The sequence below is a fragment of the Salmo salar genome, chromosome ssa11 (assembly GCF_905237065.1).
Source record: "Salmo salar chromosome ssa11, Ssal_v3.1, whole genome shotgun sequence".
NCBI classification, from domain to species: Eukaryota; Metazoa; Chordata; class Actinopteri; order Salmoniformes; family Salmonidae; genus Salmo; species Salmo salar.
In genome coordinates, this window is record NC_059452.1 from 37,249,094 (window position 1) to 37,266,491 (window position 17,398).

Genomic DNA, 17,398 nt, shown 5'->3' on the forward strand with positions numbered 1-17,398 from the left:
GGTGGAGATACTGGGGTGCTAAAGAGTAAAATAATTTAAAATAATAATATGGGGATGAGGTAGTTGGATGGGCTATTTACAGATGGGCTGTGTACAGGTGCAGTGATCGGTAAGCTGCTCTGACAGCTGATGCTTAGAGTTAGTGAGGGAGATATAAGTCTCCAGCTTCAGTGATTTTTGCAATTCGTTCCAGTCATTGGCAGCAGAGAACTGGAAGGAAAGGTGGCCAAAGGAGGTGTTGGCTTTGGGGATGACTAGTGAAATATACCTGCTGGAGCACGTGCTACGGGTGGGTGTTGCTATGGTGACCAGTGAGCTGAGATAAGGCGGGGCTTTACCTAGCAGAGACTTATAGATGAACTGGAGCCAGTGTAATATCAATATTATTTCCCCATTTTATTTTGTTGTGGCTTTCATACCATGTCATGTGGCTTTCATACCATGTCATGTGGCTTTCATACTCTGCCACATCCTGACCAAAACGAATCCAATTGCTCCCTCTGCTGGTCAGGATGTGACACCACCCTTTGCAATGATGACAGCATTGCACACTCTTGTCATCCTCTCAACCAGCTTCACGAGGTAGTCACCTGGAATGCATTTCATTTAACAGGTGTGCCTTGTTAAAAGTAAATGTGTCTAATGTTTTTCCTTCTTAATGCGTTTGAGACAATCAGATGTGTTGTCACAAGGTAGAGGTGGTATACAGAAAATAGCTCTATTTGGTAAAAGACCAAGTCCATATTATGGCAAGAACAGCTCAAATAAGCAAAGAGAAACAACAGTCCATCATTGCTTTAAAACATGAAGGTCAGTCAATGCGGAAAATTTCAAGAACTTTCAACTTTTCTTCAAGTGCAGCCGCAAAAACCATCAAGCGCTATGATGAAACTGGCTCTCATGAGGACCGCCACAGGAAAGGAAGACCCAGAGTTACCTCTGCTGCAGAGGATAAGTTAATTAGAGTTAACTGCACGTCAGTTAACTCAGTTGCTAGAAGCAGGTCGATTTGTTGCTAAAAGTTGCTAAATACACGTTATGAAGTCATTGCGTGATGACGTCAATAACGTAAAACTGCGTCATTACGTAGAATACACAATAACGTTACTCAAATTGACTGGCCATCTCAGCGAAAAATATGATTTGGCATTTGTTAGTTTAGTTTTGTTTGTTTATTATCACATATTTTTATTTGTAAAAGTAATATAAACACAACACATGTTATATGATCAGATATTTTTATTTTCAAACACAACACATTGAATTATTGAACAATTACACATTACACATTATTGAACAATTACATTTAATTATTTTATTTTTAACTAGTTAACCTACACATTCTGAACAATTATAGTTTTAAGCAATGTATTGGTAGTTAGTTAACATGCTAGCTAACTGATCAACAATTCTAGGTACAAGCTAATAAGAAGGTATATATGCTATCTTATTGAAGAAGCAAATTAACTCAAATAATGATGTGTGCGCTAGGCATCTCTCTCTAGCTCTCTCCAGGTTGTTGTGCTGGTTGGCTGGCTAGCTGCTCAATGGTTTCCTCCAGATATTGCCACTGTTCTCGCTCACACTGCAGTACACACTGCCACCATCAGCAGAGTGTGTCTCCGCCAGTTCCAGAAAGTCCACTCCTTGCATACGCACAGTAAATATGATGAATCATAGATTGCCAAGATAATCCTCTTTATCTTCACTGTCCAGCTGCATTGTCACAGAGCTGGAACCAGCAGAGGAGGATGGAGTGGCCTTAAAGCTGTATGCTGCTGTGGTACCAAACTGCTGCAGAACTTCACTTGGTAGTTTATGCTGGTAACAGGTATCACCAGACAGCTTCAGTCCGTACCGCACCAGGAGTATGGAATTGAGAGTGTGCAGTGACATTCTATTTCTTAACTTTGACTTGACCACACTCATTTGGCTGAACAGCCGTTCAACCTCCGCATTTGAGTGTGGCAAGGAGAAGGCAGCGACTGCAGCTTTGCACAGTTCGTCAAATGGATTTGACCCAGAAGAGTCCGTGTAGTTATTCACTTCACTCCAAAACTCGACTGTATTTTCATTTAAGTCCCACCTAAACAGATGGATGTTTCTCCAATTTTATCAATTGTTTGGGGCTGGTACAACAGTAGCTCAGATCCTTTAATAATTTCAGTGGTGCCTTTATTGTGCTTTAGCGTTTCCTTAACACTGAACAAGGCCATGTTTCGCAAGGCTTCAAGGTTGTCTGGAAGCCTTGCTTGCAGCTCCGTGCTTAAAGCAACAATGTAGTTGACTGTCTCCGAATGACCTTTTTGTCCTCTGGCGCAAGACTGAGTTGGTACACCGTGCTCTCGAAAAGGTACCCAAGGTATGGTGATAGAGTGAGATGTTTATTTTTTATTTAACCTTTATTTAACCAGGTAGGCTAGTTGAGAACAAGTTCTCATTTGCAACCGCGACCTGGCCAAGATAAAGTGTAGCAATTCGGCACATACAACAACACAGAGTTACACATGGAATAAACAAAACATACAGTCAATAATACAGTAGAACAAAATAAAACAAAAAGTCTATATACAGTGAGTGCAAATGAGGTAAGTTAAGGCAATAAATAGGCCATGGTGGCAAAGTAATTACAATATAGCAATTATTCACTGGAATGGTAGATGTGCAGAAGATGAATGTGCAAGTAGAGATACTGGGGTGCAAAGGAGCAAGATAAATAAATAAATAAATACAGTATGGGGATGAGGTAGGTAGATAGATGGGCTGTTTACAGATGGGCTATGTACAGGTGCAGTGATCTGTGAGCTGCTCTGACAGCTGGTGCTTAAAGCTAGTGAGGGAGATATGAGTCTTCAGCTTCAGAGATTTTTGCAGTTCGTTCCAGTCATTTGCAAAAGAGGACTGGAAGGAAAGGCGGCCAAATTGAGGAATTGGCTTTGGGGGTGACCAGTGAGATATACCTGCTGGAGCGCATGCTACGAGTGGGTGCTGCTATGGTGACCAGTGAGCTGAGATAAGGCGGGGCTGTACCTAGCAGAGACTTGTAGATAACCTGTAGCCAGTGGGTTTGGCGACGAGTATGAAGCGAGGGCCAACCAACGAGAGCGTACAGGTCGCAATGGTGGGTAGTGTATGGGGCTTTGGTGACAAAACGGATGGCACTGTGATAGACTGCATCCAGTTTGTTGAGTAGAGTGTTGGAGGCTATTTTATAGATGACATCACCGAAGTTGAGGATCGGTAGGATGGTCAGTTTTACGAGGGTGTGTTCGGCAGCATGAGTGAAGGAAGCTTTGTTCCGATATAGGAAGCCGATTTTAGATTTAATTTTGGATTGGAGATGCTTAATGTGAGTCTGGAAGGAGAGTTTACAGTCTAACCAGACTCCCAGGTATTTGTAGTTGTCCACATATTCTAAGTCAGAGCCGTCCAGAGTAGTGATGCTGGACGGGCGAGCAGGTGCAGGTAGTGATCGATTGAACAGCATGCATTTAGTTTTACCTGCGTTTAAGGCCACGAAAAGAGAGTTGTATGGCATTGAAGCTCGTCTGGAGGTTAGTTAACACAGTGTCCAAAGAGGGGCCAGAGGTATACAGAATGGTGTTGTCTGCGAAGAGGTGGATCAGAGAATCACCAGCAGCAAGAGCAACATCATTGATGTACACAGAGAAGAGTCAGCCCGAGAATTGAACCCTGTGGCACACCCATAGAGACTGGCAGAGGTCCGGACAACAGGCCCTCCAATTTGACACACTGAACTCAATCAGAGAAGTAGTTGGTAAACCAGGTGAGGCAATCATTTGAGAAACCAAGGCTGTCGAGTCTGCCAATAAGAATGTGGTGATTGACAGAGTCGAAAGCCTTGGCCAGGTCGATGAAAACGGCTGCACAGTAATGTCTCTTATCGATGGCGGTTATGATGTCGTTTAGGACCTTGAGCGTGGCTGAGGTGCACCCATGACCAGCTCTGAAACCAGATTGCATAGCGGAGAAGGTACGGTGGGATTTGAAATGGTCAGTAATCTGTTTGTTAACTTGGCTTTCGAAGACCTTAGAAAGACAGGGTAGGATAGATATAGGTCTGTAGCAGTTTGGGTCTAGAGTGTCACCCCCTTTGAAGAGGGGGATGACCGTGGCAGCTTTCCAATCTTTGGGAATCTCAGACGATACGAAAGAGAGGTTGAACAGGCTAGTAATAGGGGTTGCAACAATTTCGGCAGATCATTTTAGAAAGAGAGGGTCCAGATTGTCTAGCCCGGCTGATTTGTATGGGTCCAGATTTTGCAGCTCTTTCAGAACATCAGCTATCTGGATTTGGGTGAAGGAGACATGGTGGGGGCTTTGGCGGGTTGCTGTGGAGGGTGCCGGGCAGTTGACCAGGGTAGGGGTAGCCAGGTGGAAAGCATGGCCAGCCGTAGAGAAGTGCTTATTGAAATTCTCAATTATAGTGGATTTATTGGTGGTAACAGTGTTTCCTAGCCTCAGAGCAGTGGGCAGCTGGGAGGAGGTGCTCTTATTCTCCATGGACTTTACAGTGTACAAGAACTTTTTAGAGTTAGTACGACAGGATGCAAATTTCTGTTTGAAAAAGCTAGCCTTAGCTTTTCTAACTGCCTGTGTATATTTGTTCCTAACTTCCCTGAAAAGTTGCATATCACAGGGGGCTATTCGATGCTAATGCAGAACACCACAGGATGTTTTTGTGCTGGTCAAGGGCAGACAGGTCTGGAGTGAACCAAGAACTATATCTATTCCTAGTTTTACATTTTTTGAGTGGGGCATGCTTATTTAAGATGGTGAGGAAGGCACTTTTAAAGAATAGCCAGGCATCATCTACTGACGGGATGAGGTCAATGTCATTCCAGGATGCCCCGGCCAGGTCGATTAGAAAGGCCTGCTCGCAGAAGTGTTTTAGGGAGCATTTGACAGTGATGAGGGGTGGTCGTTTGATCACAGACCCATTACGGATGCAGGCAATGAGGCAGTGACCGCTGAGATCTTGATTGAAAACAGCGAGGTGTATTTGGAGGGCGAGATAGTTAGGATGACATCTATGAGTGTGCCCATGTTTACGGATTTGGGGTTGTACCTGGTAGGTTCATTGATAATTTGTGTGAGATTGAGGGCATCAAGCTTAGATTGTAGGATGGCTGGAGTGTTAAGCATGTCCCAGTTTAGGTCACCTAGTAGCACGAGCTCAGAAGATAGATGGGGGGCAATCAATTCACATATGGTATTGAGGGCACAGCTGGGGGCAGAGAGAGGTCTATAGCAAGCGGCAACTGTGAGAGACTTGTTTCTGGAAAGGTGAATTTTTAGAAGTAGAAGCTCGAATTGTTTGGGTACAGACTTGGTTAGTAATACAGAACTCTGCAGGCTATCTTTGCAGTAGATTGCCACACCGCCCCCTTTGGCAGTTCTATCTTGGTGGAAAATGTTATAGTTAGCGATGGAGATTTCAGGGTTTTTGGTGGTTTTCCTAAGCCAGGATTCAGGCATGGCTAAGACATCCGGGTTGGCAGAGTGTGCTAAAGCAGTGAGTAAAACAAACTTAGGGAGTAGGATTCTAATGTTAACATGCATGAAACCAAGGCTTTTACGGTTACAGAAGTCAACAAATGAGAGCACCTGGGGAGTGGGAGTGGAGCTAGGCACTGCAGGACCTGGATTAACCTCCACATCACCAGAGGAACAGAGGAGAAGGAGGAGAAGGATACGGCTAAAGGCTATACGAACTGGCCGTCTAGCACGTTTGGAACAGAGTAAAAGGAGCAGGTTTCTGGGCACGATAGCATAGATTCAAGGCATTGTGTACAGACAAAGGTAAGGTAGGATGTGAGTACATTGGAGGTAAACCTAGGCATTGAGTAATGATGAGAGAGATATAGTCTCTAGAGACGTATTAAACCAGGTGATGTCATCGCATATGTAGGAGATGGAACAACATGGTTGGTTAAGGCATATTGAGCAGGGCTAGAGGCTCTACAGTGAAACAAGACAGTAATCACTAACCAGGACAGTAATGGACAAGGCATATTGACATTAGAGAGAGGCATGCATAGCCAAGTGAACATATTGGTCCAGTAAGTGGTTGGGCTTACTGGGGACACGGCGATTCAGACAGATAGCAGGCCGATGCTAACAAGCTAACAGTTAGTAGGCCGGAGCTTAACAAGCTAGCAATTAGCAGACCGGGGCTGGCAAGCTAGCAGTTAGCAGACCGGGTTAGCAAGCAAGCAGTTGGCAGACCGGGGCTAGCAGTTAGCAGACTGGGGCAGGCAAGCTAGCAGTTAGCAGACCGGGGCTAGCAAGTTAGCCTTTGGGGGACGTCGCGATGGGGGTAAGTCTGTTTTTGCCTCTTCACGCTGTGACGTTGATAGACCAGTCGTGGAATTAGTAGGGTTCCAAGTAGCTCTAGATAGCTAGCAGGCCGGTTAGCAGAATGGGCCTTCAGCGGACGTCGCGCCTGAGGGGCCTGTTGGAATCCTCGGCCAGATTATGTCGGTATTCCAGTCGTAGAGGATCGGCAGGGTTTCGTGCCCCGTACCGGCAGTAGAAGGGGTCCGGATATTGTAGCCCAGGAGTGGGCTTCGGTGGTAGCACAGGAGCCCTGGCCGAGCTAGCTTCAGGCTAATTGGTGCTTGCTCTGAGATGGAAACGCTAGCCAGGAGTAGTCACCCGGGATTGCGGTTAGCTAGTTGCGAAGATCCAGATGAAAATGTTCAGAGTTTGCGGTAGGAATCCAGGGATATGGGGGGAAAAAAATAAAAATAACAACAGGTCTGTTATGCTCTGGTTTGAGTCACGTTGTTCGAACTGGCGAGAGCTTTCCGAGCTAAAGGTTACCTGGTGACCGCTAGCAATGGTTTGCTGACTGATAGCTGGTAGGTAGTTAGCTGGCTAGCTTCAGTTGAAGGATTCCAGATCCGAAGTAAATAGAAATACGTTATTAAAAAAAAACAGATCCACGCCACATTGGGTGAGGCGGGTTGCAGGAGAGTATTTAGAAGTTGAGGTTTAGGAAAATATTTTTAAAAGATATGCGAAGAAAAAGATGTAAAAAGATATTTACAAGGGACACGACAGGACAAAAACGTCTGACTGCTACGCCATCTTGGAAATCCTTCAGGACATCCATTTTTGCCATAGGGTTGACTACTCTGCTGCAAATTGATGTTAAAAGGTGTACCAGATTGTCCAAAAGCATGACAGGATCTGTTTGCTCTCCCTCAAATGACTTCACTGCAATTTGTACGTCGGACCGGATTGATTTCAAGAATGTCAGGTAGACATAGTTGGTCTTGTCCATGTACATGGTGTGGAGCACATCCGCCATGTAGCAATGCTCACTGGCCTTGGTCAACTCAAAGTGGGTTTCAGTTCTTCCCACTGGCTCAATATACGAGTTACCGCAGGCTCAATCGATAGCCAACGTGTGGCTGTCAGGTGCTCCCTAGGAGAGGTGGGTGTGAAGTCAGGCACAGGAGAGTAAAAATATAGATAAGGCGTTTTTTCAAGAGTCCATCCATAGAATGAGCACAGGACCAACAGCAGCCCACGAAATACTCCGGAACACAGTCCAGAAAAACACACTTGTTTTACCCAAACAAAAATAAACGCAACCCAAAACCAACGACAGGTAACCAAACAATCCCGCACGAAACCAAACAGGTAGGGTGAGATTAAATACCCCACTAATGAACCTAAACTAGACACAGGTGAAACACAAGACAGACAAAACCAAACGAAAAGGAAAAGGGATCGCTGACAGCTAGTAGACCGGCGACGACGACCGCCGAGCGCCGCCCGAACAGGGAGAGGAGCCACCTTCGGTGGAAGTCGTGACAGTGGCACACACTTTGGTGATCTGCAGGGGTTTCTGGCCACAATTAATGGTGGCATACACTGCTTTGAAACGCCTCGCGCCGTTTTGGGGAAATGGAAAACCAGTTGTAGGTTTCCCTGATAAAGTACTCAACACTCCTAGGGATGGTTTCTTTGGATGCTGCACTGACAGCCAATTGTAAAGAATGGCACACACAGCGCATGAGTACCAAATTGGGCAATGCACATTCTTCCTTTAAAATCTTGTGCACCCCAATCATCACTGACGCAGTATCAGTGCCAATACCCTGAAGATTCTCTTTTTTAAGGTTACACTTCTCCAGAAATTCAACTACTGCCTTTGTTATTGATCTGGCATCGCCCCCCTCCCCCATCAGCCCAAATCTGATGATACCCTTTTGAGAAAATAAGGAGCCAGTACTCCCCTAATCATTTCTGTGCACTTGGTGCGGTGCATTTGGGAGTTTGTTGCTGCCACAGAATCTGAAAAGGCAGCTATACAAGCCATACCTAAATGGTGGCATGCTAGCAGCGAATAATGCTCCGCAATGGCCATTGCCATAGTAGCTTCTGCAATTTTGCCGTTATCCACTTTCTTAACCAACTGTGGTAATGTAGACTGCGTTGCAGTGTTGTACGGTTTTGATTCATTTATATACATTGCTGTAGCACAATGTTTTTTGATGTCATACATTTTTCCATGCATATCTGATTTGCAGTACGCACAGTATGGCTGACAATCATCCCCAATTACTGGCTTCAGCCACCCTTTAAATTCAGGTACAGACTCCCACTATTTTCTGTACTTCTGGCTGTACAGTTTTGATTGAGACATGTTGATTGATGTTGTAAGTTCTGTTCAAGATCAAATATTCGTGACCAACTATATTCATTTGGTTTGTCTTGTCGAACGCATACTACTGCTGCTGCAGTCAGCCAAAAATGATTTGCAATTTGCTGAAATTGCTGCTGGCCTGCTGCTGCCTGTGCACGAGCTGAGCGCCTGCTGCTGACGTCACTCACAATGCACTTTTGCAGCCAGGCACGTGTGTTGTGACTGAGTGTGTGACACAGAAAATCGTTTTTGTGTCATTTAGAGGGAAAATGCGTGCATTTTAACGTTTGAGTCACTTTTTTAAAGTAGCTAAATTTGTTGCTAGGTGCTGTTTGAAACAAAAGTTGCCAGGGTAGTCTGAAAAGTTGCAAAATCTAGCAACAAAATTGCTAAATTGGCAATTGGCCCAAATAAATGCTTCACAGAGTTCAAGTAACAGACACATCTAAACATTAACTGTTCAGAGGAGACTGCGTGAATTAGGCCTTCATGGTCAAATTTCTGCAAAGAAACCACTACTGAAGTACACCAATAATAAGAAGAGACTTGCTTGGGCCAAGAAACATGAGCAATGGACATTAGACCGGTGGAAATCTATCCTTTGGTCTGATGAGTCCAAATTTGAGATTTTTGGTACAAACCACCGTGTCTTTGTGAGACGCAGAGTAGGTGAACGGATGATCTCATCGCCACTCTGGCTCCCGAGTGGCGCAGCAGTCTAAGGCACTGCATCTCAGTGCAATAGGTGTCACTACAGTCCCTGGTTCAAATCCAGGCTGTGTCACATCCGGCCGTGATTGGGAGTCCCATAGTGTGGCGCACAATTGGCCCAGTGTTGTCTGGGTTTGGCTGTGGTAGGCCGTCATTGTAAATAAGAATTTGTTCTTAACTGACTTGCCTAGTTAAGAAAAGGTTAAAAAAACGTTACATGTGTGGTTCCCACCGTGAAGCATGGAGGAGGTGTGGGGGTGCTTTGCTGGTGACACTGTCAGTGATTTATTTAGAATTCAAGGCACACTTAACCAGCATGAATACTACAGCATTCTGCCAACCCATCCAGCTAGCGCTTAGTTAGGACTATCATTTGTTTTTCAACAGGACAATGACCAAAAACACACCTCCAGGCTGTGTAAGGGCTATTTGACCTGGCCTCCACAATCACCCGACCTCAACCCAATTGAGATGGTTTGGGATGAGTTGGACTGCAGACCGAAGGAAAAGCATATGTGGGAACTCCTTCAAGACTGTTGGAAAAGCCTTCCTCATGAAGCTGGTTGAGAGAATGCCAATAGTGTGCAAAGCTGTCATCAAGGCAAAGGGTGGCTACTTTGAAGAATCTAAAATATATAACATATTTTGATTTGTTTAACAATTTTTTTGGTTACTACATGATTTAATATGGATCATTTCATAGTTTTAATGTCTTCACTATTATTCTACAATGTAAAACCGTTGAATGAATAGGTGTGTCCAAACTTTTGACTGGTACTGTATGTACACTTTGACAATGTAAGTAATTTAACTTACCAAGTCAATAAAGTCTACTGAATTGAAATTGATAGAAAGAGACATGGAGAAAGAGAGAAATAGACAGAGAGATCATGAGAGAATGGCAGTGTGTGACAAGAGGTGAAGGCAAGGCAGTGAGAGAGAGATAGAGGGAGAGAGAGACAGAGAGAGAAAGAAAGAGAGAAACTAGAGAGAGATAGCGAGTGAATAAGAGGAGTAAGAGTGGGAGAGAGAGAGAAAGAGAGAGAGCGAGAGAGAGAGAGAGAGAGAGAGAGTGAATAAGAGGAGTAAGTGGGAGAGAGAGAGCGTAAGAGAGAGAGAGAGAGAGAGAGAGAGAGAGAGAGAGAGAGAGAGACAGTGAGAAATAGAGAGAGAGAGAGAGAGAGAGAGAGAGAGAGCTACAGAGAGAGACAGTGGGTCATAGAGGTGTGGGCAGAACAAAGAAATTCGTTTTCCACACTTAGATCAGATGCAAATGTCAGTGATTTCATATACTAAACTTGAAAATACCTTCGTTAGAGTATGAGATGTATACAGATACAGAGACCCCATACTGTTTGAACTCAAGTCTGATACAGACACGCTCCAGGGAGAAGTTTCCCCTAAATAAATACATTTTCGGGTTATTTGTAAACTCAGGTTCCCATTATCTAATATTAGGTTTGGGTTTAAGATCTGATAACATTCAGTATCAAAAATATACAAAAATAAAGAAAATCAGAAAGAGGGTAAATCATTTTCACAGCACTGTAGATAGAAAGACAGACAGAGATATGTGTTGGGAAACATGTTTCTCATGCCAATAAAGCCCCTACATTGAAATTGAATTGAAATGAGAGCGAGAGAGAGAGAGCAATAGAGAGAGAGAGAGATAGAGAGAGACAGAGAGAGAGAGAGACAGAGAGAGACAGAGAGAGAGAGAGACAGAGAGAGATAGATAGAGAGACAGAGAGAGAGAGAGAGAGAGAGAGATAGAGAGAGAGAGACAGAGAGAGAGAGAGAGAGAGAGAGAGAGAGAGAGAGAGAGAGAGAGACAGAGAGAGAGAGAGAGAGAGAGAGAGAGAGAGAGAGAGAGACAGAGAGACAGAGAGATAGAGAGAGAGAAAGACAGAGAGAGAGAAAGAGAGAGACAGACCCAACCAAATCATGAGAAAACAAAAATAGAATTACTTCACACATTGGAAAGAATTAACAAAAAAACTGAGCAAACTAGAATGCTATTTGGCCCTAAACAGAGTACACAGTCGCAGAATATCTGACCACTGTGACTGACCCAAACTTAAAGAACGCTCTGACTATGTACAGACTCAGTGAGCATAGCCTTGCTATTGAGAAAGGGAAGACAGGCTATGTGCACACTGCCCACAAAATGAGGTGGAAACTGAGCTACACTTCCTGACCTCCTTCCACATGTATGACCACAGGCCCACAAAGAAATTGAAAACAAATCCAATTTTAATAAACTCCCATATCTACTGGGTGAAATACCACAGTGTGCCAACACAGCAGCAAGATTTGTGACCTGTTGCCACAAGAAAAGGGCAAGCAGTGAAGAACAAACACCATTGTAAATACAACCCATATTTATGTTTATTTATTTTTCCTTTTGTACTTTAACTATTTGCACCTAATGTGACATTTGAAATGTCTTTATTCTTTTGAACTTTTTGTGAGTGTAATGTTTACTGTTCATTTTTTATTATTTATTTCACTTTTGTTTATCATCTATTTCACTTGCTTTGGCTCATGCCAATAAAGCCCCTTGAATTGAAATTGAGAGAGAGAGAGCAGGGAGAGAGAGAGAGAGCGAGCAGGGAGAGAGAGAGCAGGGAGAGAGAGAGAGCAGGGAGAGAGAGAGAGAGAGCAGGGAGAGAAAGCAGGAGACTATATCAGATACAGAGTGATAACAGTGCCAGTCCTGGATAGTGGCAGTGTGATTGGAAGCGTGACAGTGACAATGACAGTTACCTAGTGACGAGCACGGCTGTGTCCACAGGTGGGATGTCATCCCTGCCCCCGGGCACGTAATTGTTGCCTAGGTAACGGGGGCCGCCGTACTCCTCCCATTGCCACTGACAGAAGCTCTCCAGGGACCTCTCTCCATGGTGGCCCACTTTCAGCCTGTCCTGTAGAGGAAACAGGGAAGGAGACAAGACAAGGAAATAATGAGAGGAGTTGAGGACATAATCTTTCCAGAGCCCTCTCTCTGTGGTGGCCCACTTTCAGCCTGTCCTGTAGAGGAAACAGGGAAGGAGACAAGACAAGGAAATAATGAAAGGAGATGAGGACATAATCTTTCCAGAGCCCTCTCTCCATGGTGGCCCATCTTCAGCCTGTCCTGTGGAGAAAACAGGACAGCATCACACACAGGGTCAGGGAAGGAGATGAGGAAAGGAGACAAGAAACAAGGAGACAATAATAGAGGAGAATTGATAGGAGCTCTCCCAGGACCTCTCCCTCCCTGTGGAAAGAGGAGAAGTGACAAAAGCCCTTGTATTAGGATGAAGTGTCCTCAAGAAAGCTAGGCGAAGGTCTGTTGAGCCTTTTCCAAGCTGATCCTAGATCTGTGCATAAGGGCGACATCGACCGTGTAGCTTTGTTCTGGCACAGAGGTTGGTCGTAGTGACTTTCCTAATGGGACATTATATGCAGTACTATTATTGAGGTATAAAGCCCTGCTGAGGGTGTAGGGGTGAAGTTCCCCCTAATTGCTGATATTTGGTCAATAATAGTTTTCCACCACTAATGATTAAGGTTAGGATTGGGGGAGGGGAAGCTGATCCTAGATCTGTACTAAGGGAAACTTCACCCCGGAGCCGTGCTGAGGGAGTTTAGGGAGAGATAGCTATTTAAAGATGCTGGACCCAGACACGTTATTATACTGACTCTTATCAGTACTGCTCTGCCAAGATGCACACTCACACACACACACACACACACACACACACACACACACACACACACACACACACACACACACACACACACACACACACACACACACACACACACACACACACACACACATAAAAGCAAGCATGTATGCACACACACACACACTTGACACCAATTTAGACTGGCTCTCCAGGGCCCTGTTAAAGTAGAGAGACAGGCAATAAAATAGGAAGGGGAAAACAGTGGGAAACTCGCACACACATTCCTTCTCTTTTTCTCTTTCTGTCTCACTCTCTCTATTTCTCTCTCACACACACACACACACACACACACACACACACACACACACACACACACACACACACACACACACACACACACACACACACACACACACACATGCTCATACACACAGAAGACACATTACAAGCCCTGAGGCCAATGATAAAACTAAGTAGAAAACAGTTGGGTGGGCCCTGACTCTTCAACAACTTAGTATGTGTGGGTCAGAAGGATTCCAAAGAGGTCATAGAATGTCAAAGGTTAGAGGTCAGAACTTACTGGGCGGTTGTGGAGCAGGACCAGCTTGGTCACCCGTATGTTGATTCTGACGCCCAGACTCTTGCTGTTAAACATGTTGTACACCTGCAAGAGTATCGGCCATATCATCATCATCATCATCGTTTAAATCAACAATTCATCAACAATTAACATTACTAACAATCATTTGTGAGTATACTTCAGTGTACTTCAGTGTTCTTAATGAATCAATAGTAACAATAATTTACGAGCGTGTACACCCAAACTAAAAAGCTGACATGAGTGTTGAAGGTGGTGTAGGCCATATGGCTCTGGTCTAAAGTAGTGCACTAAGTAGTGCACTAACTGCTAGCCCCGGTCTGCCAACTGCTTGCTTGCTAACCCGGTCTGCTAACTGCTAGCTTGCCAGCCCCGGTCTGCTAATTGCTAGCTTATTTAGCCCCGGCCTACTAACTGTTAGCTTGTTAGCATCGGCCTGCTAACTGTCTGAATCGCCGTGTCCCCAGTCAGCCCAACCACTCACTGGACCAATATGTTCACTTGGCTATGCATGCCTCTCTCTAATATCAATATGCCTCGTCCATTACTGTCCTGGTTAGTGATTACTGTCTTATTTCACTGTAGAGCCTCTAGCCCTGCTCAATATGCCTTAACCAACCATGTTGTTCCACCTCCTACATATGCGATGACATCACCTGGTTTAAACGTCTCTAGAGACTATATCTCTCTCATCATTACTCAATGCCTAGGTTTACCTCCAATGTACTCACATCCTACCTTACCTGTACATAATGCCTTGAATCTATGCTATCGTGCCCAGAAACCTGCTCCTTTTATTCTCTGTTCCGAACGTGCTAGACGGCCAGTTCGTATAGCCTTTAGCCGTACCCTTATCCTACTTCTCCTCTGATCCTCTGGTGATGTGGAAGTTAATCCAGGTCCTGCAGTGCCTAGCTCCACTCCCCAGGTGCTCTCATTTGTTGACTTCTGTAACCGTAAAAGCCTTGGTTTCATGCATGTTAACTATAGAAGCCTACTCCCTAAGTTTGTTTTACTCACTGCTTTAGCACACAATGCCAACCCGGATGTCTTAGCCGTGTCTGAATCCTGGCTTAGGAAAACCACCAAAAACCCTGAAATCTCCATCGCTAACTATAACATTTTCCGCCAAGATAGAACTGCCAAAGGGGGCGGTGTTGCAATCTACTGCAAAGATAGCCTGCAGAGTTCTGTATTACTATCCAAGTCTGTACCCAAACAATTCAAGCTTCTACTTCTAAATATTCACCTTTCCAGAAACAACTCTCTCGCAGTTGCCGCTTGCTATAGACCTCCCTCTGCCCCCAGCTGTGCCCTCGATATCATATGTGAATTGATTGCCCCCCATCTATCTTCTGAGCTCGTGCTACTAGGTGACCTAAACTGGGACATGCTTAACACCCCGGCCATCTTACAATCTAAGCTTGATGCCCTCAATCTCACACAAATTATCAATGAACCTACCAGGTACAACCCCAAATCCGTAAACACGGGCACCCTCAGAGATGTCATCCTAACTAACTCGCCCTCCAAATACACCTCTGCTGTTTTCAATCAAGATCTCAGCGATCACTGGCTCATTGCCTGCATCTGTAATGGGTCTGTGACCAAACGACCACCCCTCATCACTGCCAAACGCTCGATAAAACACTTCTGCGAGCAGGCCTTTCTAATCGACCTGGCCGGGGTATCCTGGAATGACATTGACCTCATCCCGTCAGTAGATGATGCCTGGCTATTCTTTAAAAGTGCCTTCCTCACCATCTTAAATAAGCATGCCCCACTCAAAAAATGTAGAACTAGGAATAGATATAGTCCATGGTTCACTCCAGACCTGTCTGCCCTTGACCAGCACAAAAACATCTTGTGGCGTTCTGCATTAGCATCGAATAGCCCCCTGTGATATGCAACTTTTCAGGGAAGTTAGGAACAAATATACACAGGCAGTTAGAAAAGCTAAGGCTTGCTTTTTCAAACAGAAATTTGCATCATGTAGTACTAACTCAAAAAGGTTCTGGGACACTGTAAAGTCCATGGAGAATAAGAGCACCTCCTCCCAGCTGCCCACTGCTCTGAGGCTAGGAAACACTGTTACCACCGATAAATCCACTATAATTGAGAATTTCAATAAGCATTTCTCTACGGCTGGCCATGCTTTCCACCTGGCTTCCCCTACCCCGGTCAACTGCCCGGCACCCTCCACAGCAACCTGCCAAAGCCCCCACCATGTCTCCTTCACCCAAATCCAGATAGCTGATGTTCTGAAAGAGCTGCAAAATCTGGGCCCATTCAAATCAGCCGGGCTAGACAATCTGGACCCTCTCTTTCTAAAATGATCTGCCGAAATTGTTGCAACCCCTATTACTAGCCTGTTCAACCTCTCTTTCGTATCGTCTGAGATTCCCAAAGATTAGAAAGCTGCCGTGGTCATCCTCCTCTTCAAAGGGGGTGACACTCTAGACCCAAACTGCTAAAGACCTATATCTATCCTACCCTGTCTTTCTAAGGTCTTCGAAAGCCAAGTTAACAAACAGATTACTGACCATTTCGAATCCCACCGTACCTTCTCCGCTATGCAATCTGGTTTCAGAGCTGGTCATGGGTGCACCTCAGCCACGCTCAAGGTCCCAAACGACATCATAACCGCCATCGATAAGAGACATTACTGTGCAGCCGTATTCATCGACCTGGCCAAGGCTTTCGACTCTGTCAATCACCACATTCTTATTGGCAGACTCGACAGCCTTGGTTTCTCAAATGATTGCCTTGCCTGGTTTACCAACTACTTCTCTGATAGAGTTCAGTGTGTCAAATCAGAGGGCCTGTTGTCCGGACCTCTGGCAGTCTCTATGGGTGTGCCACAGGGTTCAATTCTCGGGCCGACTCTCTTATCTATATACATCAATGATGTTGCTCTTGCTGCTGGTGATTCTCTGATCCACCTCTACGCAGACGACACCATTCTATATACTTCTGGCCCCTCTTTGGACACTGTGTTAACAAACCTCCAGACGAGCTTCAATGCCATACAACTCTACTTCTGTGGCCTCCAACTGCTCTTAAATGCAGGTAAAACTAAATGCATGCTATTCAATCGATCACTGCCCGCACCTGCTCACCCGTCCAGCATCACTACTCTGGACGGCTCTGACTTAGAATACGTGGACAACTACAAATACCTGGGTGTCTGGTTAGACTGTAAACTCTCCTTCCAGACTCACATTAAGCATCTCCAATCCAAAATTAAATCTAGAATCGGCTTCCTATATCGCAACAAAGCATCCTTCACTCATGCTGCCAAACATACCCTCGTAAAACTGACCATCCTACCGATCCTCGACTTCGGTGATGTCATCTATAAAATAGCTTCCAACACTCTACTCAACAAACTGGATGCAGTCTATCACAGTGCCATCTGTTTTTTCACCAAAGCTCCATACACTACCCACCATTGCGACCTGTACGCTCTCGTTGGTTGGCCCTCGCTTCTTATTCATCGCCAAACCCACTGGCTACAGGTTATCTACAAGTCTCTGCTAGGTAAAGTCCCGTCTTATCTCAGCTCACTGGTCACCATAGCAGCACCCACTCGTAGCACGCGCTCCAGCAGGTATATCTCACTGGTCACCCCCAAAGCCAATTCCTCCTTTGGTCGTCTTTCCTTCCAGTTCTCTGCTGCCAATGACTGGAACGAACTGCAAAAATCTCTGAAGCTGGAGACTCATATCTCCCTCA

The 17,398-nt window shown here is 45.0% G+C and overlaps 1 protein-coding gene across 1 annotated transcript in view; it reads right to left on the reverse strand.

Moving 5' to 3' along the window:
- The window catches only part of LOC106591416 (A disintegrin and metalloproteinase with thrombospondin motifs 17), a 200,131-nt gene that overhangs the window by 136,532 nt on the left and 46,201 nt on the right, over positions 1–17,398 (reverse strand). The window contains exons 5-6 of the mRNA XM_045689469.1: positions 13,646–13,729; positions 12,158–12,315 (exon numbers count right to left, since the gene is read on the reverse strand). Of these exons, the coding sequence (XP_045545425.1) occupies positions 12,158–12,315; positions 13,646–13,729 (242 nt within the window). The remainder of the gene's footprint in view (positions 1–12,157; positions 12,316–13,645; positions 13,730–17,398) is intronic.